Source organism: Pelodiscus sinensis, chromosome 1, assembly GCF_049634645.1.
Source record: "Pelodiscus sinensis isolate JC-2024 chromosome 1, ASM4963464v1, whole genome shotgun sequence".
NCBI classification, from domain to species: domain Eukaryota; kingdom Metazoa; phylum Chordata; order Testudines; family Trionychidae; genus Pelodiscus; species Pelodiscus sinensis.
The window spans coordinates 279,013,412-279,036,617 of record NC_134711.1 but is presented as its reverse complement, the minus strand read 5'-3'; the positions used below and the strand labels follow the sequence as shown (position 1 = coordinate 279,036,617).

The following is a 23,206-nucleotide window of genomic DNA, read 5'->3' as shown; positions in this document are numbered from 1 at the left end:
AAAAATGCCACTCCAAATATTGGTAGGACATTATTTACATAAGCATATAAACACTTAGAGCCATGAATCCATGGATAAGCTCTTTTCCGCTCCTTCTAGGTGATAAGATTCTTCATATGTATCATTTTAATTTGGGAATAAGATCTGCCTTAAGACTCAAAGGAGGCTTTCCCAAATGAATCCAAATTTTCCTAGTTTACGACAGTTTCCACTCCCTTCTGCTCTCCCCCCAAAGATATCGTGTATTTATGTACTGATCCAACTAAAGTGCAACTATTATCACTGGTTTATAATCTATCCTTTACATCAGCTACTGTATCTAATGACTCGAAGATAGTTAATGTGACCAATATTTAAAAAGGTCTCTAGAGGTGATCCTGGCAACTACAGACCCGTAAGTCTAACCTCAGTACTGGGTAAATTAGTTGAAACTATAGTAAAGAATAAAATTGTCAGACACATAGATGGACATAATTTGTTGGGCAAAAGTCAGCATGGTTTCTATAAAGGGAAATCATGCCTTACCAATCTAGAGTTCTTCATGGGGGGTGGAAGGGAGGGGTCAACAAACACATGGACAAGGGGATCCAGTCGATATAGTGTACTTAGATTTCCAGAAAATCTGACAAGGTCCCTCACCAAAGGCTCTTAAGCAAATCAAGTTTGCCATGGGATAAGAGGGAAGGTCCTCCCATGGATTGATAACTGGTTAAAGGACAGAAAACAAAGGGTAGGCATAAATGGTAAGTTTTCAGAATGCAAAGATGTAATTAGCGGTGTTTCCTAAGGGTCCAGACTGGGACAAATCCTATTCAACCTATTTATCAATGATCTGGAGAAAGGGATAAACAGTGAGGTGGCAAAAGCTGCAGATGAAACTAAACTGCTCAAGATAGCTAAGACCAACATAGATTGTGAAGAGCTTCAAAAATCTCACAAAATTAAGTGATTGGGCAACAAAATGGCAAATGAAATGTAATGCTGATACATGAAAAGTAATGCACATTGGAAAAAAATCGCAACTATACATGCAAAATGATGGGGGCTAATTTAGCTACAACTACTCAAGAAAGATCTTGGAGCCATTGTGAATAGTTCTCTGAAAACATCCACTCAGTGTGCAGCGGCAGTCAAAAAAGCAAACAATGTTAGGAATAATTGAAAACGGGATCAAGAAGATCTTATTCCATGGTATGCCCACATTTTGTATACTGTGTGCAGATGTAGTTGTCTCATCTCAAAATAGATATATAGGCACTGGAAAAGATTCAGAAAAGGGCAACAAAAATTATGAGGGGTCTGGAACAGGTTCCATATTAAGAGACTAAGGACGATTAAAAAGATTGGGACTATTCTGCTTAGAAAAGAGGAGAGTAAGGGGGCATATGACACAGGTCTATAAAACCATGACTGGTGTAGAAAAAGTGAATAAGTAAAATTATTTATGTGCTCCCATAATATAAAAACTAGGGATCACCAAATGAAATTAATAGGTAGCAGGTTTAAAACGAACAAAAGGAAGTTTTTCTTCACTTAGCACAGTGTCAACCTGTGGAATTCCTTGGCAGAGGATGTTGTGAAGACCAAAACTAACAGGGTTTAAAAAAGAACTAGATAAATTCATGGAGGTTAGATCCATAATGGCTATTAGCCAGGATGGGTAGGAATGGTGTCCTTAGCCCCAGTTTATCAGAGGCTGGAAATGGATGACACGAGAGGTATCACTCCATCATTACTTGTTCTAGATTACTGCCTCTGGGGCCTCTGGCATTGGCCACTGTTGCAAGACAGGATACTGGGCTTTGGTCTGACCCACAATGGCCATTCTTATGTTTAAATGACTCACTGTCATTGGGTACTTTTGAATCATGTACCACATGGGATATTTAAAGCATATATTTTAGTAAGTTAAAATAAACACCATTTGTGGTGTTCTTCCACACATCAAAGGGAAGAAAAATGTTGAAAAATAAAAAGTTTTTAAAATTACTATATATGTTTAAAGTATCATTTAATATTTTTAAAACCATTTTTTCATGAAAATATGTCCAAGAGAAAACATGCATGTTTGCATACACACACTCCAAAGAAATGCAATTGTGAGTGCAGATCAAAATTAAAACACTAGCTTAGTTCCACAAACAGTTTTGCAACTTTGAAAGTTGAATCTTAGACTACATCTAGACTACATCCCTCTTTCGAAAGAGGGTTGTAAATTAGGCAGATTGAAAGCGCAAATGAAGCCCGGATTTAAATATCCTGCATTTCAGTTGCATATTTGCGTGCGATTGCTGTTTCGAAAAAGGGTATTTTGGAAGTGAAACCGCCGTTTAAACGCAGTTCTTTCGGATAAAAAACCCTTTTTTGAAAGATCCTGTACTCCTGAAAAAATGAGGAGTATGGGATCTTTTGAAAAAGGGGTTTTTCCACATAAGAACCGCATCTAGGTGGTGGTTTCACTTTTATAATGGCCTTTTTCGAAACAGCGATCAGACATGAATATGCAAATGAAGCATGGGATATTTAAATACACGCTTCATTTGCACTTTTGATCTGCCTAATTTACTCCCTCTTTTGGAAGAGGGATGTAGTCTAGAAGAGCCCTTTGAGAGAATGTATACAGTACACATGTTCTCACTGTAGGATATCCTTCAGCGGGTCAGATTCAATAGCAGGCTCAGCCAGAGAGATAGGTAGCGGCACCTGCTCTGACGGAGAGACCGTCAAAAGATGTTTCCTTAGCTAGTGGTATAACAGGTTATATAGTTCTGGCACGGTTGGGAGGAATATCTGTTCTCCAAGTCAACCCCAAAGTTAGCACTGAAGTCAGCACTGAATGCCTTATAGGTGTGAGTAGTAGAGATCACACTGAATATGGTACTGAGATCATCTTCATAGATGGCACTGAAGGCTAGGCAGTAGGGAGGTAAGGTCCCCTTTAAAAAGTTAACTGGTTAAATGTTACATTTAGTCATGGTCCTGTAGGCAGGGGTCCCAGCTCGGCAGGAGTGGCCCCATGCCTGCATTGGGTGGGCGCTGCTCCAGCCTAGACCGGCTTCTGAAAACAGCTATTCCTGCTTAAATTTAATACTACGTATAATTTGCTAAAGTATCACAAACCACTAGTGATTGTCAATTTCTCAAATACATTATATTTCATATAAGACTTCGATAAATTCCTCATGCTTTTTTGTAATATAAAATTATCTATGAAGGTCCCTTAAAGATACTTTATGGAGTCTGATTTTAAACTTAATGAGATTGCCCAATGTGCTTCTAACGGATTAAAATATTTCCCTATCCCTATGCTGTCAAATGAATACAGAATTCTTTGGATGGATGCTTATCACTGAAATGGGTACTTTGTACTCAGTGTAGAAATTCAACTATTACTGTCAAAGATCAAGCTGCTACTTTTGATATAAACATGATGAGATATCATCTTCCCCAGCATATATTTCCTTTAACACAACTGGGCTAATAAAAATGTGACATTGAAGTGCTTGCTTTGTTTCTTGCTGAAAGGAAAAGATAACATAAATACAAAATATACTCAGATTATCACAGTATGCCAGTACAGTACAATAAAATACCACCACCATACTGAGATTCTCAATGAGGTAACGCATTGGGACAGCATAGTAAATTTCCACAGAGATGATGCTCTGATGAAAGTAAATATACATATGTATAGTTAGTTTACAATTCAATAGATCTGCACTGTAAACAAGAGTCTATCAAATATTTTAACAAATCAATATTCTGCTAAATCTAGTTTAACATATGAAAAGAAATCTTGCTTTCATCATTATGGGTGTGGAGACCTCTGGATTAATCTGAACTGTTACAATTCATTTTTAACACAGTGTGGAGAGAAGGCAGAACATGGAGGTTGTCTTCCATGAAATGAGCAATCCATGCTCTGCATCGAGCACAGCTCAATTAGGACTCTTTGTGCACTGCTGGAATTAGAAAGTAGGGTGAGGAGGGGCAGACAGGATATGTGAATTACATACTGTCTAAATATTTTGGAAATGTGCTCTTAAGAATGACTGGAGCTATGACAGCTGCCAAAGTTTGGAAGTACAGTTGGTGCCTGCAGAGAACTCTAGTCCAGAGTATGACTGCTCTTGACCATGTTACTCTCTAGTTTTTGGATTTGAGTGAATATTAGATACATTCTACCTTCAGGTTTTAGCAGATATAATGGTTTGCATTCTCAGAGCAGAAAAGTTTTTCTGCTAATATAAAAAAACACCAATTTATCGTAAAAATCTCCAAAGAACTTTATGTTTCTATGTCTCAGTGCATTGACCATGATAAAAGAACCCACTCAAAGAAACAAAAACCCCATCAAGAAAAAAAAATCCAAGTTGCATCTGCCATTAATGGTGATCACATAGTACCCTGATACAGTAGGAGAGGTCAGGATCTATGAACTAAAACATATAAAAAGATAGGTGCAAAACTACAGGATTGACTCTTGCAGTGCTATGATCATTCTCCAGGACCATAGGTGTGCATTGACATGGCCCAGCTCTCATGTTTAGACCACCTGGCTAGTGGACTAGCATGAGCAATTGAGGCAGGTAAGTATGTCCCACCCATAGAACTATGTGTATGAGTGTGTGTATGTGTGGTGGATAATTTTAGTAGCTAGGGACCGTAAATGAATTCTGCATTCAGAATATACATAGCATATTGCTTTATATCCCAAACAGGATTCTGCTAGCTCTCTCTCTCTCTAAGCACAAGAAGAGTTGTCAGTACTATCACAGGCCTTCTACTCTGATGATTTGGAGGCCCAGGGACACCCCTAGTGGGAGTCTTGCTGCAGTGTTGTTAGAGATTAGATCAACATGATGTGGTCAGGATCCCCACGGATCCAGAGGCAGAGTTATCTGCTACTGATAAGGCCAGGACACTGTTTTGGGCAGGCCTGAAACCCACCTGCCTCCCAACACACAAACTATTCACTCTAAGTAACACAATCTCCCTCTCAATGGGCTAAGAAGAATGCATTTGTGGGCCAGAGATGTGATACTGACCCCCTTTTACTCATCCACATGTCAGGTCTGAATAATAGACTCTTGCTGTGCTTCCCTGACGCAGGGTCTGGGCTAATTACCTCTACTTCCAGCTCAGTCCCGAGCCCAGACCTAAGCTAGATACTCTGTTTGCCTTGCTAATTCCTCATAGTGAGTAAAGTATAAACTATAAAAATAGTTTCTTAGACTTTGCAATGACATCTCAAGGATTGTGGACAGACAAAATTACCTTGGGAGTAAGCAAGTTTAGAAAGTAGCTGGTAGAAACTAACCCTGACCTTGCAGTTTTTCAAGGGGAGGCACAGTGTATATAAACTAGGAACGTAAAATTTTGATTAACTGGCTAATCGAATAGTCAATGCAATTTTCATCGATTATTTGCTGCCCTCTACTTGCTGCCTCTTTCTGAGACAAGGGGGGAGGAAGCGACTAGTCGACTAGTCAACTAACTGATAAATATTTGATAAGGGCACCTCTGCCTTTGAATTGTAGCAACAGACTTAGGGCTGTTGCTACAGTTCAAAGGCGAAAGCACTGTGGGGAGCACGGAGCCAGCAGGGTACTTAAGCAATCCCCCACTTGCCCCATGCTCCTGCAATGTTTCAAAGCAACTGCGTCGCATGGAGCCCAGGGTCAGCAGGTGAGACCCACGCTGCCCCCGGGCTGCACGCAGTGTCTCAAAGCAGCAGACTCTGGGCTCCATGAGGCGCTGCTGCTTTAAAGAACCCCCTTCTCTTTCCCTCTACTTGCTGCCTCTGTCTGAGACAAGGTGGGGGAAGTGACTAGTCGACTAGTCAACTAACTGATAAATATTTGTGTATCAGATAGTCGATTAGTCATTCACATCCCTAATATAAATAATAATGGACAAGCGATGAAAATGGCTCAACAAACCAGAAACAACTTTCACCAAAGAGAACTTGCATACAAAGAAGATACACAAAAATAAATGATTCATAATTGTAATAATGATGAAGTATACTTTAGAAAACAGACTTCAAATATGTTCACTTTTAAGACAAGATTATAATGCCAACACAATAGCAGCACAATAGCCTACAGAACAGATAATATTATTCAGTCTGTTTTATTCTGACAAAAATAGAAACTTTTAGAAGTTTAAGTGCAAAGCAACCTCAACAGATGTAATTTTAGTCATATTTAACTCAGACTACCAACGACTCAAAAATGGACTATATGATCTGAAATGTATAAAAGAGCAAAAGAGTAAAGATCTAATTATTGGGAGGGGGAATTCAAATAGAAGATTAAGTAGTGCTATAATGACATAAGAAAAAGTAGATGAAGTATAAAAATTCAGTATGCAGGATATTTTCAACTTACTTTACATAGAGAGCTGAGGTTAAATCCAAAGGTCTGTGCATTCCGAGAACCTGCATTCATATAGTTTCCTATTAGCAACACTAGTTCCAGCAACTTGCTAAAGCTTTTACTCTTCTTTATCTCTTCACAGGCAGCACTGACAGCCATGATGTCAGGTTTGATGTTGTTCACCTGCTCCTCAAACTGAAGCTTAAAGAGAATAGCACTGAGCCGTGTCTGTAGTCTCTTCACATTGCTCATCTGATTGGAAAAAAAAAAGATTTCCTTTAAAATTCATGCTATACTTTTGTACTGTACAAATGCATGTAATCCGGGGTGATTTATTGGTGTGACAGGCTTGAAAAAGCAATGTCTCCCCTATAACTAATAGTCAACAGGATGAATGAAAGAGGGAGTGCAACTGAAATCCTGGCTTGTGGTTGCTATTAAAAACTGTTTCCCCCCATTATAACTACTATCATGCATAAGCAATAAAACATAGCTTTATCCTATATCAAATTTGTCACTTTGCACATTAAAACCTGTAAAACTAACAAAAATGTATTAACCAGTGTGAAGTTCTGGGGTTTACTCAGGTCAATAATGGGTTTACTTATCACCTCACATGGGTGTCCATGAAAGTCATGTGACTGCTGTTCAGTCCAAAGTATTAACACGAGCAGCCTGCAAGCAGGCCCGCAAGTCTTATCCAACTTTCCCCAAACCGGTTACTCCCTGCAGTCTGACACTGGAACCATTCCTGCCCCACTTTTGTCCTATTACAGGCCACAAGTGTTCACTCTAAATTTTATGTCAATCTGTGGAATGAATTTTGTCATTCTCTGTTCTGGTCTGGAGTACAAGATCCTTCAAACTAATGCTAACTACACACATTAAATTTTAAGAATTTGTTTCAAACCAATACAACTACTGAAACTCTCAATTGAGCATTGACTTAATATCTGATTTGTGATTCAGACTGGATGCGTTAGAATTATTATGCAAGTTTAAAACTAGTTGTTCTATCAAATCTGGAGTAAGTCTGGATAAATCAGAATTTTTCCAGTAATTTCAAAATAAGCTCTTCCTTTTGGTTGTAAGGCTTAATTTAAAAATTACATTTAAATTAGCTTCACATTTTATATAATTCATTTTGACTCACGAAGGAACAGAATGGAGTAGTATCAAAGCAACAGCACTAACAAACCAGTATGTCAGCTTCATTCATTTTAAATGTTAAATCCCAGATGCAGTAGAGCTCACACATGCAAAATTACTTAATGACCCTTAGATTCTCAGTTAATAAATTACTGTATGAAAATATCTAAAGGCAATTGTCTAAATCAGTGGTTCTCAAAATTAGTTGAGCAAATCACTCTCCTTTGTGTATGTTAGCTCCCCCTCCCGCGCACACAACTACTATACTGTCAGCTATCAAACTCTAAAGGTAGAGCAGAGAATAGTGGTTGCTGGCAGGGCACTCAGCTCTGAAGGCAATGCATGTCAGCAGCAGCTTATAAATTAGGTTGGCAATGTGAAAAGCGCTATTTGTCGACAATACATAGCAGACTTAGTGCCAGATTCCCACACTTGTTTCTTCGCTGTTATTCTGACCACAAGGCTAAAAAGCTGGAGTCTTGTCACTTCTAGGCGGGGACTGGGGCTGGGAGAGCCTGAAACTTGGCTGCCTCCAGGTGAGGAAAGGAGGAGGTGGAATGAGAACCCAAGCCCGGGATGCCTCTCAGATAAAGGGAAAGGAGAGTCTGAATTCAGGTGGTGGAGCTCAATTATCCCTCTTGGATGTGCATGGCCCTTCTGCGTGAATCCCAGCCACAAAAGGCAAACAGCTAAAGCTCATGTCTCCCTTGACACATTCCCCAGCCTCTCAAGGAAGGCATATTTTGTAGTTTGAGAATCCCTCATCAAGACTAAAAATCTGCAAATTCTATTTGTTCAAAAATTCTAGAGTTGCACAAAATGTTCTACAACCATACATTTAGTTCTCTTCCTTTTTCAGAAAAGCCTCAGTTGTTTTGTTTTTTCCATTTTACAAAATCATCTATGGCAAGACTGAAGTTGCACACAGTAAAACTTGATCGAAGGAAGGAAGGAAGGAAGGATGGATGGATGTTACAAGTCCCTTTAAAATCCTGCCATTATTTGACCAACGCAAATAGTATCTTATCTAGGTTACTACTGTAGGTACACACTACTAAACATGCAACCAGCACTTTTCATCTTCAAAGTACTTTAAAAATATTTTTCATAGGCTTATTCAATTCCAAGGCCAGAAAACTTTGTGATAATCTAATCTGGACTCCTGTATAGCACAGGGCAATAGAGATTGTCTGAAAAGAATTCCTACAGAATATCTTTAGTGAAACATCATTCAGTTTTGATTTACAAATGGTTAGTGATGGAGAATTCACTTTGACACTTGGTAACTTGTTGCAACAGTTAACTATCCACACACAAAATGTTATGCCTCATTTCCCATTTGAATGCATCTTGCTTCAGTTTTCAGCCACTGCATTATATTATGCTTTTCTCTTCAACTGATTAATCCATTATTAAATATTTGTTTCCCAGGTAGACACTAAAAGACTAATTAATTTACCCATTCATCTTCTCTTTATTAAGCTTAATGGATTCAGATCCTTCAGTTTCATCACTATATGGCACATTTTCTAATTGCTCCTGTGACTCTTCGCTGAAACCTCTCAGATTTGTATGCAGTGTTGTTGCAGTCTCAGTCCCGGGATGTAAAAGCACTGTGTAGCTCAAAAGCTTGTCTCTCTCACCAACAGAAGTGGTCCAATAAATGATTATTTTACCAGTTTGGCATACTCCTTATTGAACTGGACACTCCAGAACTCCAGTGTATTTTAGCAGCTGTGCCAGGGCCAGAGAAGGAGGTAAAATAACCTCTCCTTCTATTCAAGATGGCCTTGTTTACATATCCCAGTATTGGACTAGCTCTTCTGCCCATAGCATCACACAAGAAACTCATTGTTCAGCTGATAATACACCACAAGCCCCAAGTCTTTTTAAGCATCACGGACTTCTAGAATTGAGTCCCCACAACCTCATAAGTGTAGCCTACATTCTACTTTGTTCCAAGAAGTATACATATATATGTAACAAAAAACAGGACTACGTAGCACTTTAAAGACTAACAAGATGGTTTATTAGGAGATGAGCTTTCGTGGGCCAGACCCACTATTTGATCTGAGGAAGTGGGCCTGGCCCACGAAAGCTCATCACCTAATAAACAATCTTGTTAGTCTTTAAAGTGCTACATAGTCCTGTATTTTGTTTCAGCTACACCAGACTAACACGGCTACATTTCTATCACATACACATGTAGACATTCTAGAGTGCATATTAATTATCTGCAACCTGTTAACCAAACTATTCAAATCACTATGAATCAGTGACCTGTCCTTATCATTCTTTACCATTCCTCCAATTTCGGTGGCATCAGCAAAATTTGTCAGTGATGATTTTAAGTTACCTTTCAGGTCATTGATAACAATTTTAAATTGTATTGGACCAAGAATTAATATCTGTGGGAGTCCACTGAAAAAACATCAGCTTGCTGACTATTCCTCATTTACAATGACAGTCTGAAATCTATCAGTCGTGTTATAATTCATTTAATATGTGTGCTATATTATTTTTATACAGGTCAATTATTTTAATCAAAATGTACTATCAGGTCAAACATTTTACCGAATTCTAAGTATAGTGCATCAACATTACTGCCTTTATCAAACAAATCTTTCTCTTTTAAGAAGATACAAAATTAGACAAAATCTATTTCCATAAACCCATTTAAAATTTAAATTAATTACATGACTTTCCTTTTAATATTTTATTAATCCAATCCTGTGAGCCTAAGGACTAAGTTATTTCAAAACAACTGTTGCTGTGTAGATGTACTCTAAGTGGAAGTGGATGAATCAGGATTAGACCTCCAGGGATTTACAGTCCTGTGCTTTGAAGTCTTCTCTTACTATAGTAAAGCAATGCTACACATTAACTTAATGAAAAACTAATCTTGGGAAAGGTCTGCTGAGTTAACTATTAACATATTACCATGACTTGTAATTTCCAGCATAAATAGTGGATGGACCCAACTATTATTTCATACTCAATCTACTATATATTGGAGAAAGTCTGTCTGTTCAAGAACTCCTTCTAAACAGTAAGAGCTAGGTTCACCAAATTTGGTATACAGTTTCCTCTTGTGATAACTTAAAGCAATGTAAGGGTTTGGTTGTGCCTGGAAAATGGGATGTGCGTGGAAAGCCATACAGAAAAAAAGAGACAGAATCGTCAGGCAGGTGACAAGGTCTGGCTAGGAGTGTCCCCTCCCATCCAGGACTGCCCCAGCTCCCACTGCCCCACCCTCCCATACCCCAGCACCTATTAGTGAGGACGCAAGATGGATGAAGTTCTCTCCCTCCCGATTCATGTGGGAACACTGCTGGCTATTCCCCTTCATCAGGGAGCATGGGGAAGATGCACAATTTGCTGACTTCCTCGCTGTGGCTTGGGAGTGGAAGGGACAGACGAATCTAGACCTGCCCCAGTGAGGGAACATGCATGCGTGTACACACCCCACAACTGTGCCCAATGGAGCTAAAGTGACCATGGAGAGGTGCTTCTCAAGAAAGATTTCAAGAAAGATGTGGAGAAATTGGAAAGGGTACAGAGAAGAGCGACAAGAATGATTAAAGGCCTAGAGAACATGACCTATGAAGCCAGGCTTCATGAACTGGGCTTGTTTAGTTTGGGAAAAAAAGAAGATTAAGGGGGGACATGATAGATGTTTTCAAATATCTAAAAGGGTGTCACAAGGAGGAAGGAGAAAATGTGTTCCTCTTGGTTTCTGAGGACAGGACAAGGAGTAATGGGCTTAAAGTGCAGCAAGGGAGGTTTAGATTCGACATTAGGAAAAAATTCCTAACTGTCAGGGTGGTCACATATTGGAATAAATTGCCAAGGGAGGTGGTGGAATCTCCCTCTCTGGAGATATTTAAGAACAGGTTAGATAGACTTCTGTCAGGGATGGTGTAGACGGAGGTTGGTCCTGCCTTGAGGGAAGGGGGCTGGACTCGATGACCTCTCAAGATCCTTCCAGTCCTATGATTCTCATCTGGCCCTAAGCTGCTGTGGTGAGAGAGCGCTGGGATAGCCTTTTTTCCCCTGGGCAGCATGCATACTGAACCCTTTACCCCACCCCCATTCTAATGTAATGATTTACATGAAGCATGTACATTTCCATTTTATTTTCCAAAAGAAAAAGAAAAATTGAGTTAAGGACCGGAGCAATGCCAGATAAATCTTCTAGCAGTTTCATAATATATTGCATAGATAGTTGGAGGAGGTTTTAATTAAGATGTGCATTAACCATTGCATGCATTTTCTTTGATTTGTTATTGTTCTGTACTGTCATTCATATCAATTGTTGCATTTTATGGTATTTCAACATGAATATTAAGTTTTAGGTATCATAGTTTTAATTCAATTGTGTTTATATGACCCCAGAGAAAATAAAGCCTCTATTAAATCTACTGCAATTACACATGTACCTCACTGTTGCCACCACTAACCATCAGAATCTCAAACTGAAGAATATTTTTTCTTTCTTTCTCAAAGAAGGAAATTTTAACTTCATTCATTAATTTATGAGAAAACTAAAAGTGATTTAAGATTTATTATACATTATACTTGTAGCTTTATATCCTTTCCCACTACAATGTTATTATGATCTCACCTAATAAAGAAGCAAGGATATATAAGAACAACAAACTCAAGGAGCTTGCCAGGGTTCCCCTTATTTTTAAATAGAGGTATTTGCAAAAGGTATCCTCAAAGAACAATATGGATTCATCTCCTTTTAGGACAATATGAAAGCATTTCAACGGCTTTCTGCAATTCTCTCTAAGACACTACTATTCCGGTCTCTAATTCAAAACAATCCTGCTTTAAGTAATATTGAGTTTTTCACCCTCCTCTCTTTTTCAATACTTTAAATGCTTGGGGAGTATAATTTCTGGCTTCCTTAGTAAATAAAAAAAATATATTATTTAAAAATAATGTTCATTTTAATAAGCATAGAAATGTATACAGGCAGTCCCCAGGTTACGTACAAGATAGGGACTGTAGGTTTGTTCTTAAGTTGAATCTGTATGTAAGTCGGAACTGGCGTCCAGATTCAGCTGCTGCTGAAACTGAATCAGCGGCTGATTCCAGGAAGCCCGGGGCAGAGCACCTCTGTCTCGGGCTTCCTGTAGTCAGCGCAAGTCAGTTTCAGCAGCGGCTGACTTGGGGACGCCTGGACCAACGCAGCAGCACCCCAGCTGCTCTGCCCCAGGCGTCCTGATTCAGCTGCTGCTGAAACTGACCAGCAGCGGCTGAATCAGGACGCCTGGGGCAGAGCAGCTGGGGTGCTGCCGAGTTGGTCCAGTAGTGCCCAGAGCGGCGCTGCAGGACCAACCGGCAGCGCCCCAGCTGCTCTGCCCCAGGGTCCACAACAAAAGCCTGGTCTGCTGGAGGGGGGGGGGGGCACACTAGCTGCGCCCCCCCGCCCCAGCAGACCAGGGACAGGGGGAGCAAAGCCGCAGCGGCGGGGTGCCAGAGCAAAGCCTCAGAAGCGCGGGAACCCGCCACCGCTGCAGCTTTGCTCCCGGTGCCCCTGGTCTGCTGGGGACCGTCTCCAGCAGACCAGGGACACTGCGAGCAAACCCGCCGCAGCTGCAGCTTTGCTTCCGGTGCCCCTGGTCTGCTGGAGACGGTCCCCAGCAGACCAGGGGCACTGGGAGCAGCTTTTCTCGCCCCAGAGGTCGAGGTGGCGGACCGCTGCCTGCGAGGTCCGGGGCAAGAAAGCCCCGTTCGTAAGTGCGGATCCAACATAAATCGGATCCGCCTAAGTCGGGGACTGCCTGTACTACAAACTCCTCCAGATTTCACAAAATATGTATGTATTTATGGACTGAATAACATCTGGTTAAAATGTGTCTTGCATCTGAAATGGCTAGTTTTATTAACATTATAACTGCTACAAAAATCAACATTGTTCTGTTAAGAAATCTATCAGATATGACAAAAAATAATCAACGTTTTTGATTAAAGATTTAAGATGGCAATTTAAGGCTCAATTTTGCAATAGTTATACAAGCAAACTGCCCACTGGCTTCATTGTCTATATGTGTTTATACATAATACTCATTGTCCCTACTACTTATGAATATCTCAAAATAATATCAGCTTAATTTTGAAATCTATTTTCTCTGCTAGTTTTATTATGCCTTATATATTATGTGTTATCTATTTGTGTAACAACTGAAAAACAATAGGAAACATCCTTGTCAGTGAGACAGATCTAAAAAATTTTCCAATAAGCATACTCCAAAGAGATGCAGTTTAATTCCTCCTTTATCATACCTAGTTTTATGCAAATAAAACCCTCCATCCACACCTTTTTAAGCATCATGTGCTGAAAAGATGAATTGTACATAAATGGAGTACTTCAGTACTGCAGAATTAAGGCTGATGCCATAAAATACAATTATTTAAATCTTTATTAAAAATTAGCAGAGTCACATCAGATTAAATAGTTCAAAAATAGAGTCAGAAATGCAGCCATTTGTGCTGTTAGGCTACACTGTAGTACTGTTGCAATACATTTTTTCACAGTACTGTACAATGAATGTTTTTGATGCTGTTTGTATGCATATCTACTAAATAGGGGAAAAGGTAACTTTTCAGATTGCAGCGTTTCCCAGACATTAAAATAAACTTTTGAGGACAAGCTAGTGTTCTGAATGTATAACCCCAATCTTACAGTCACTCCAGTCAAAACCTCTGATTTTGAGCTGAGCTTCTTAACTCTGCTCCTCAGACGCAACATCCTTGACTAAAAAAGGTATGAAGGGCCAAGAAGATTCTTAGTTAACTTCCAATTCTGTTAGCTCTATGCTGCATTTCCTCTTTACTACAACTATTCATTGATTAGTTCAGATGACAAACACAAAGCTTCTTCTCCATTCTCTCACTTAAATATACAAAAGTAATAAACAATGAGGGCAAACTGTTGCAGAAACCACCAAGTACTTAATCTTATACATAAAAAAATATATTGTGTTTTAAACAAATCCTACCCCACATTTGTAATGCAAAAGTAAAAATACATAAATCTGCTGTTTCACCCCAAAATCTCTTTCTAATGTTAGTAACTTGATCTATATGGTACAAGATTCATCAGCAGTTAAAGAATATTATATTATTTTTCATCATCTCCCCATCAACACCCAGCTTCCAAAATAGTCATCAGTTTGTATCCTCTTCAAATGGTTTATTTGGTGAAGGCGCAGACAGAACAAGAGATTACAATGTTATAGTTTACAGAGAGTGGCTTGATTGAGTGATATGGATTGCAGAGATGCAAAATATTTATTTTCATTATTTGTAAAATTCAGCTTTGTAATATACAGCTATATATTCATTATAGTATCTATGTGCACACATATGTGCACACAAATACCATAAACTATTGCATTGCCAGATTTTGTTTAGCTGCTTTGTACAACCTCTTCACTATGATTCCTGACATATGAGTCTTACCAAGTATAGTCAGGAGGAAGATGGGCAATGCAGATCCCCACCATACTGTATGTGGGAATTGCCTTAAAGGCACAAATGAACTCTTATATAATTATATATATAACTATAAAAGCGGCGAGGAGTCCTGTGGCACATTATAGACTAACTGAAGTGTTGGAGCATAAGCTTTCGTGGGCAAAGACCCACTTCATCTGATGCATCTTTTGCCCACGAAATCTTATGCTCCAACACTTCAGTTAGTCTATAAGGTGCCACAGGACTCCTCGCCGCTTTTGCAGATTCAGACTAACACAGCTACCACTATACTTAAAAAGCAGAGCAGCTCGAACCCCCTTATCGACTACTTGAGTCGTCGATGGACATTCCATTGACAACTCAATTAGCTTACTAACCGCTATTTAACATCCCTAGTCCAAACCATGCCTCACCAACTACAAAGCTATTCAGACTGCACTGGGATGTTTACATGCATATGTATATATCACATTGTTAATGCTCAAAATAGCTGTGGTTAAGGCTAGTTTTTTCTCTAGCATCAATTACGTCAAATCTATACGTTTCCTTTGCTTTTGACTTTGCTGGAGCACTCATGGGGAAAAGCTGGCCTTGCACTCAGCAATGCCTCCCCCACCCCCCTGTAGCTTCAGGAGGGTCACAAATAGCTCATTTGCAGTGGTCAAGTTCAGGGAAGGAGAGGGAGAAGCGGGAGAAGGAAGACACTTGGGGGAAGAGGTAAGTTGGCTGCAAAGTCACACAACTTGGGGGGGGGGGAGGAGGAAACAGTCCTGAGGCCAGTGGTGGGGGGCTTAGAGTGCAGCCCGGCAGAAGTGGGGCTCAGTGTGCTGCCACAGGGCTACACTCCTAGCCCCCAGCCACAAGGCTCTACAGCCAACCTACCTCTTCCCTCGAACACCCCAAGGTCCCTACTCAGTCAATGCTGGCTCCCCTGCTGCTGCTGCTGCAGTGGAGCCCTGCAGCCAGGAACAGCAGAGGGATCAGATTCCCCGGTTCAGAACGGGTCAGGCCCCAACAATGTTAAACTAGGATTGTACAACCTGTATTAAATATAGTGATTAAAGATTTAACTTATCTAGAGTTTAGTAGCATCAGTATACTTTGCCAAATATTTGAGCAACTGGAAATAGCATTTAATATAACTTCAGGTCAAAATCGATACCACAGAGCTTAACTAAAATATACGATAAAAAGAACAGATTCAACAGCATGCATACAAGCAAGTATGTGGGGAAAAAAGAAAACATTAGTATCTGGTAAAAAAAATTAAAACGAGTGGTCCTGTATCACCTTAGAGACTAACTAAACACAAATACACTATCATAAGCTCGTGGGCACAACCCACGTCTTCAGATGTGTGGAGCAAGAGGCACAGAGAGGTACCAAAATCCTAAAATAACTGTACCTCTCTGTGCCACTTATTCCACTCATCTGAAGAAGTGGGTTGTGTCCACAAAAGCTCATGATACTATATACCTTTTTTTTAGTCTCTTAAGGTATTACAAGACCACACATTTATTTTTGTTGGTTTGCTGTTTTTAAAGTTACAGACTAACACGGCTACCCCTATGAGACTTAGTGGTATCTGGGTAACATCTAAGTTGCAAGACAGCAGGGTGGAGCAAGTGAAGAAAAAAACCCAATAAAATTAAATAATTTATCTTCAGAAGATCCAAAAGACTGCGATGGAAGATAGGAGCAGGAAAAGATTAACACTATACTGGCTGCAGTAACAATAGTTAAAATAAAGGGGTAAAATGAACAAAGAGGATAATTGCAGAAACAACTGACCATAAGTAATTTAAACAGACACAAAAAGCCCCAAGCAACAAACAAGCAGAAACATCTACAAAGAAAAAGTGATTAATTCAAAGACATATAATATTGTAGCTGCCACACCATGACAATAAACATTGTGAGGGTGTGTCTATACTGCACCCCTTACCTCAAAATAAGCTATGCAAATTGCGTAGCTTATTTCCAGGTAATTTCAAAATAACATATTTTGAAATTTTGAAATCAAGTGCTATTCTGAAACTTCCCTTCACCCCCGTGGAATGAAGTTTATAGGGATGTTTGAATATCAAGCCCATTATATTTCAAAGTAACAGGCATGCTCAAAAAAAATGGAATAGCTATTTCGGGATATTTCCGGTATCCCGAGATAGTGCCGCAGTGTAAAGGTAGCCTAAGTGTCCTCTCTAGCTATTTCTCTTATGGTAACAGGTCTTTACTTTTAAAAGTAATTCCAGGAAAAATATGTAAAAACCTACAGACGTTTTATGAGACACGAAAGTAATAATTATTCTATCAGACACTATTTTTTCAGGGGAAAAAAATGGCAAATATGCTAGATGATGCTTAATTGGCTGAACAAAAGCTCCTACAGAAATGAGCTGGAAAATCTGAGCTTACATCCCAATAAGAATTAAACCAAACCAGTGGAAGCAGGATATATTAATAGAAATTTAAGGGATTCTACAAAAAATCAGAAATCTAATGGACATCACATAAGAAGTCAAAGACAGAAAAACTGGCTTAAGGGAATCTGAAAAAAACCTTAGTTTTCAAAAAATGAATAAAATACAATAGTTAAAAATCAGGTAAGTAACCATCTTTTCTCCTTCAAATGTTTGTAAGCACGTATTCTGTTCTGGTGACTCACAAGCAGTTTGAGTAGTTGGTGGGGTTTGGAGTCTACTTAAACAATGACTGGAAGAATTGCCTTCCCAAAGTTTCCTTACCTGTGGTAACAGCATAATGTTCAGTAAAAAAAAATGCCTGAAAGTCCCACAAATATCCAATACTGAAACGTACAATATTGAACTTGAGAAATGTGACATATCACATGTACTTTCATTGAATGAATCTATATTATCTGTGGGGTTACAGGCTGAGCTACTCCATACAGGGGACATCCACCAGAAAATAATCTGTGAGGAGACCAACTGACCTTTCATTTGAGCCACACAGTAGTCTAGGTAATGAACAAAATAGTTTAGTTCTTTCCAGATAGAGCACCTAGTACCATCTCATATCTAATGTACAGATATGCTGCTTATCTGCATTTCATTCTACCTTAGGAAAGAAGTCAGGCAACCATATAACTTGATTAAAGTAAAATAGTAAAGCCACGTTGCACAAAAAATTTCAATGTGTGGTCTTAAAGACATTTTGACCTTCAAGAACTGAGTATATGAAGATTTTGTCATTAAGGCTAATTCATTGATTCCTCTTCTAGATGATGTAGCCACAAGAAAAGCTGCCTTTTGGGAGAGGAGAAATAATGAACAGTTGTTATAGCCTCAAATGGAAGTCACACGGGGATAGCCAGTACAGAGCCATTGCTGGTGAATATGTGGACTGCTATTCCACTGAATTGTACCACACACATTGCAAATGGTTTGTAGCTCCAGTACATTGCTAAGACACCACACTGTGTTCTGTGATCACAAACGTGGAACATTTAATGTTCCTAGAGGCGCTCCAAAGCCTATAGTGGACGCAGACAATGGTGACTACTATTCTGGTTGGCATAGGATGCACAAAGGTAATATTCTGGCACACATCACTGTTCTTGTTACCACTGCAGAGAGTCAGTATTCCCAGAGGCACTCAGACAAGCCTATACAATGACTGGCAGATCAGGAAAAAGACCAACTTCAACCATGACCGAACAGGACAAAGATACAATCTCACATGCTGAACCACATAAGTGCATGTGGCCAAATGACCTAGTAATTTCACATACACAGAGATCGTTCTTGAAGGATGAGATTAGAAAGCCAGAAAGGCATCAGATTTCCTGGAACAATTAGTGTGTAAGGAAGGCCCTCAAATTCATAGAGTCTAGTAAGGTTTCAGTAAACTCATTTTTTTAGTTGGAGTCAGTATCAACTCTGCATTGTTCAAAATTCAACCTCAGTTGATAGAAAGGGAACAGCTTGAACAGGACACAAAAGAGGACTATATAGGGAAATATACTATTGTGTCCTGTTCTGGGCAGCACATTTCAAGAAAGATGCTGACAAATTGGAGAAAATCCAGATAAGAGCAACAGAACTATTAAAGATCTAGAAAAGATGATATATGAAGCCAATTTGAAAAAAAAAATGGGTGTGTTTAGTAAGGAAAAAAGACAAAAAGGAAATGAAAACAGCTTTCAAGTACCTAAAAGGTAGTTACAAGGAGGAGGAAGAAAAATTGTTCTCCTTAACTTCTGATGACAGGATAAGAAGCAACGGGCTTAGTAGCAGCAAGGGAAATTTAGACTGGACATTAGGGAAAAAACTCCTGTCAGGGTAGTTAAGCACTGGAATAAATTGCCTAGAGAGGTTGTGGAATCTCCACCATTTGGAGACTTTTAAGAACATGTTAGACAAACATCCATCAAAGATTTTCTAAATGGTGCTTGGTACTGCTGTGAGGGGTTGATTTAGATGACCTCTCTAGTCCTACGATTTAATGATTCTAAATTTAACACTAACAAATCCTGCACACACAAAAACCCCCAAAGTCTAATTGGAAAGTGGTAATACTGCTACCATCTACCTTGGCAAAGAATGTCCCCATCACACACAGAGGTTCTGTAATATTGAAAGACTCTTTGATCAATATACAGGAAATGTGCCTGTTACACAACCTGGAAAACAAACTAGTGAAGAATGCCTAGATCTACTACAGTCTTCATTACTTTTCTTTCATTCATTGCTTTTTCTGAGAGGAAAAAAAAAATCTACCAATCACCCAAAAACATACCAAATTAACAGTCAACAGATTCACTATCTCCTTGCCTCTAGCATTCTGGATAAACTGATCTACGATCCATGGTTGAGCCATACACAGGCACTACATGATCTCTATCAATATGATAGCCTTTCCAGGGCTGCGACATGGAAAGGGGTCTAGTGAACTGTAGTACTTTATGGTAATAAGTGACAAACAACAAACACCTGTACTAATATTGTTACTTAATGAAAACATTCTCCTTTGAGTAAGTAAACTTTGACAATCAAGCATGAGGTACTACTAGCAACTGCATATGCTATTCTACTATCAGAATTACAATTCTATGGTGGATATATTGAACAATGAACTGGAATCTATTCTGACAATAGGATCAACCAAATTGTTAATGATAGTTCCATCCGCAGAACCACTGCTGCAGTTCCACTGTCTTTAAATTATATCCCGAACTATAACAGTGCAGAGGTATGGCAAAAGTGTTACAAGATATATTTGAGGATGATAAGGAACTGCTGATGTCACTAAGGGCAGCATTTGACCCATAAAACATTTATTACTGGTGATACCTGTGACAGCAAGGACACAGTTCAAATTTAAGATACAATTCTGAGTTTGCTGGTAATTGTAACAGATATCTTTTCACTTGTCAACTGTGTCAAAATTTTTAGATTCTAAGTGTTGCTATATGCTGTAGAATATCCAAGATATTGTTGGTAAACAAATCAGTATCATGATAGAATCATAGAAGACTAGAACTGGAAGGGACCTCGAGGTCTCATTGAGTACAGTCCGCTGCCCTCATGGCAGGACCCAGTAACATCTAGACCATACCTGATAGATGTCTATCTAACCTGCTCATAAATATCTGCAGAGATGGAGATTCCACAACCTTCCTAGGCAACTTAAGCCGGTATTTAACCCGTTAGGAAGTTTTCCCTAATGTCCAATCTAAACCTCACTTGCTACAGTTTAAACCCCTTGCTTCTTGTTTTATCCTCAGGGGTCAAGGAGAACAATTTTTCTCCCTCTTCCTTGTGACACCCTTTTAGATACCTGAAAACTGCTATCATGTCCCCTCTCAGTCTTCTCCTTTCCAAATTAAACAAGCTCAATTCTTTCAGTCTTCCTTTGTAGATCATGTTCTCTAGACCTTTAATCATTCTTGCTGTTCTTATCTGGACCTTCTCCAATAGCTCCACATATTTCTTGAAATGTGGAGCCCAGAACTGGACAAAATACTCCAACTGAGGCCTAATAGGCGCAGAGCAGAGAGGAAGAATGACTTCTCGTGTCTTGCTTACAACACTCCTGTTAATGCATCCCAGAATCATGTTTGCTTTTTTTGCAACAGCATCGCACTGTTGACTCTCATTTAGCTTATGGTCCACAATGACCCCTAGATCCTTTTCTGCAGTACTCCTTCCTAGACAGTCGCTTCCCATTCTGAATGTGCAAAATGGATTGTTCCTTCCTAAATGGAGTGCTTTGCAGTTGTCCTTATTAAACTTCATCCTATTTTCCTCAGACTATTACTCCAGTTTGTACAGATCATTTTGAATTATTACCCTATCCTCCAAAGCAGTTACACCTCCCAGCTTCATATCATCTGCAAACTTAATAAGCATACTCTCTATGCCAATATTGAAATCGTTGATGAAGATATTCAACAGAACCGGTCCCAAAACAGTCCCCTGCAGATCCCCACTTCTTGTACCTTTCCAGAAGGATTGGGAACCGTTAATAACTACTCTCTGGGAACATTATTCAGCCAGTTATGCACCCACGTTATAGTATCTCCATCTAAGTTGTATTTGCCTAGTTTATTGATAAGAATATCATGCGAGACTGTATCAAATGCCTTACTACGGTCTAGGTCTACCATGTCCACTGCTTCTCCCTTATCCGGAGGACTCGTTATCCTATCAAACAAAGCTATTGCATTGGTTTGACATGACTTGTTCTTTACAAATCCATGCTGGATATTCCCTATCACCTTATTATCTTACAGATGTCTGCAGATTAATTTCTTAATTAGATGCTCCATTATCTTTCCTGGCACAGAACTTAAACTGACTGGTATATAGTTTCCTGAGTTGTTCTTATTTCCTTTTTTATAGATAGGCACTATATTTGCCCTTTTCCAGTGTTCTGGAATGTCTCCTGTCTTCCATGGTTTTGGAAAGATGATAGCTAAAGGCTCAGATACCTCCTTTAACAGCTACTTGAGTATTCTAGGATGCATTTCATCACGCCCTGATGACTTGCAGACATCTAACTTTTCTAAGTTATTTTTATTTTATCTTCTGTACCTACGCCATTTCCACTAGCATTCACTATGCTAGGCATTCGTTCATCAGACTTCTTGGTGAAACTAAATAGTCATTAAGCACCTCTGAAATTTCCAAGTTTCCTGTTACTATTTCTTCCTCCTCACTGAGAAATGGACCTTTAACTTGTTCTTGGTCTTCCTTTTGCTTCTAATATATTAATACAAAGTCTTCTTGTTTCCCTTTATGTCTATGGCTAGTTTGAGCTCATTTTGTGCCTTTGCCTATCTAATTTTGCCCCTGCATACCTGTATTGTTTGCTTAAACTCATCCTTTGTAATTTGTCCTACTTTCCACTTTTTAAATGACTTTTTTATTTTTAGATCATGCAAGATCTCCTGGTTAAGCCAAGGCAGTGTTTTGCCATACTTTCTATCTTTCCTACGCAGTGCAATAGCTTGCTTTTAGGCCCTTTAGGCCCTTTGAAAAAACTGCTAATTCCATAAAAAAATGATCAACAATACATATGGAATGCTCAAATTGCCAAGTAGAATATTTTTATTTTTTAGCATGCATGATTAATATGTTTTTATAAACACATTATATAGCTGGAACCATTGTAACTTTGTCCTCACATTTCGCAGCCTGGTAGGCTCAAATGAGGAAGAAAATATAGTATAAGAAGGTTTAAATGATGTGGGATTGATTTTAAAATGTTCTGATTAAATGGTGTAACATCATTTGATAATGCGACATTTATTGTACAAATACTTTATGAAACTAAAACAATGTTAAGTTTGCCTCAGATGATGCAAGTTTGAAGGGAAAAACCTCTCCAGAATTAAGATGGTATTAATAGTTAAAGATGTCAAGCTTCCATTGCAAGTCTAATTTTGACCATGCCTCTACTCTCCATTTGCCATCTGCCAAAACAATCACTTGAAATTCCTTGTATATAGTCCTTTCCAGGGGACAACTTTTCTATACAATGTGGGGGTAGTCAGTCAAAGTGGTAGTTACTCAAATAAAAAAATTAGTGTTACACTTTTATAAAGGAGCTTTTGGTTTAAGGAGCAGGGCTCACCTGAGATTTTCAATGATACCACAGACAATGAAGTATAAATGAAATTATCCCCCACGTTTCAATAAACTATTTCCAAAGCATGCCTTGCATAT

The 23,206-nt window shown here is 39.1% G+C and overlaps 1 protein-coding gene across 3 annotated transcripts in view; it reads right to left on the bottom strand.

Annotated features, from left to right (window-relative positions):
- Nucleotides 1–23,206, bottom strand: part of DIAPH3 (diaphanous related formin 3) — a 456,179-nt gene that overhangs the window by 211,958 nt on the left and 221,015 nt on the right. For all 3 annotated transcript variants that reach the window (XM_075918922.1, XM_006113561.4, XM_075918921.1), the window contains one exon: nt 6,393–6,632. In XM_075918922.1, coding sequence (XP_075775037.1) covers nt 6,393–6,632 — 240 coding nt within the window. The remainder of the gene's footprint in view (nt 1–6,392; nt 6,633–23,206) is intronic.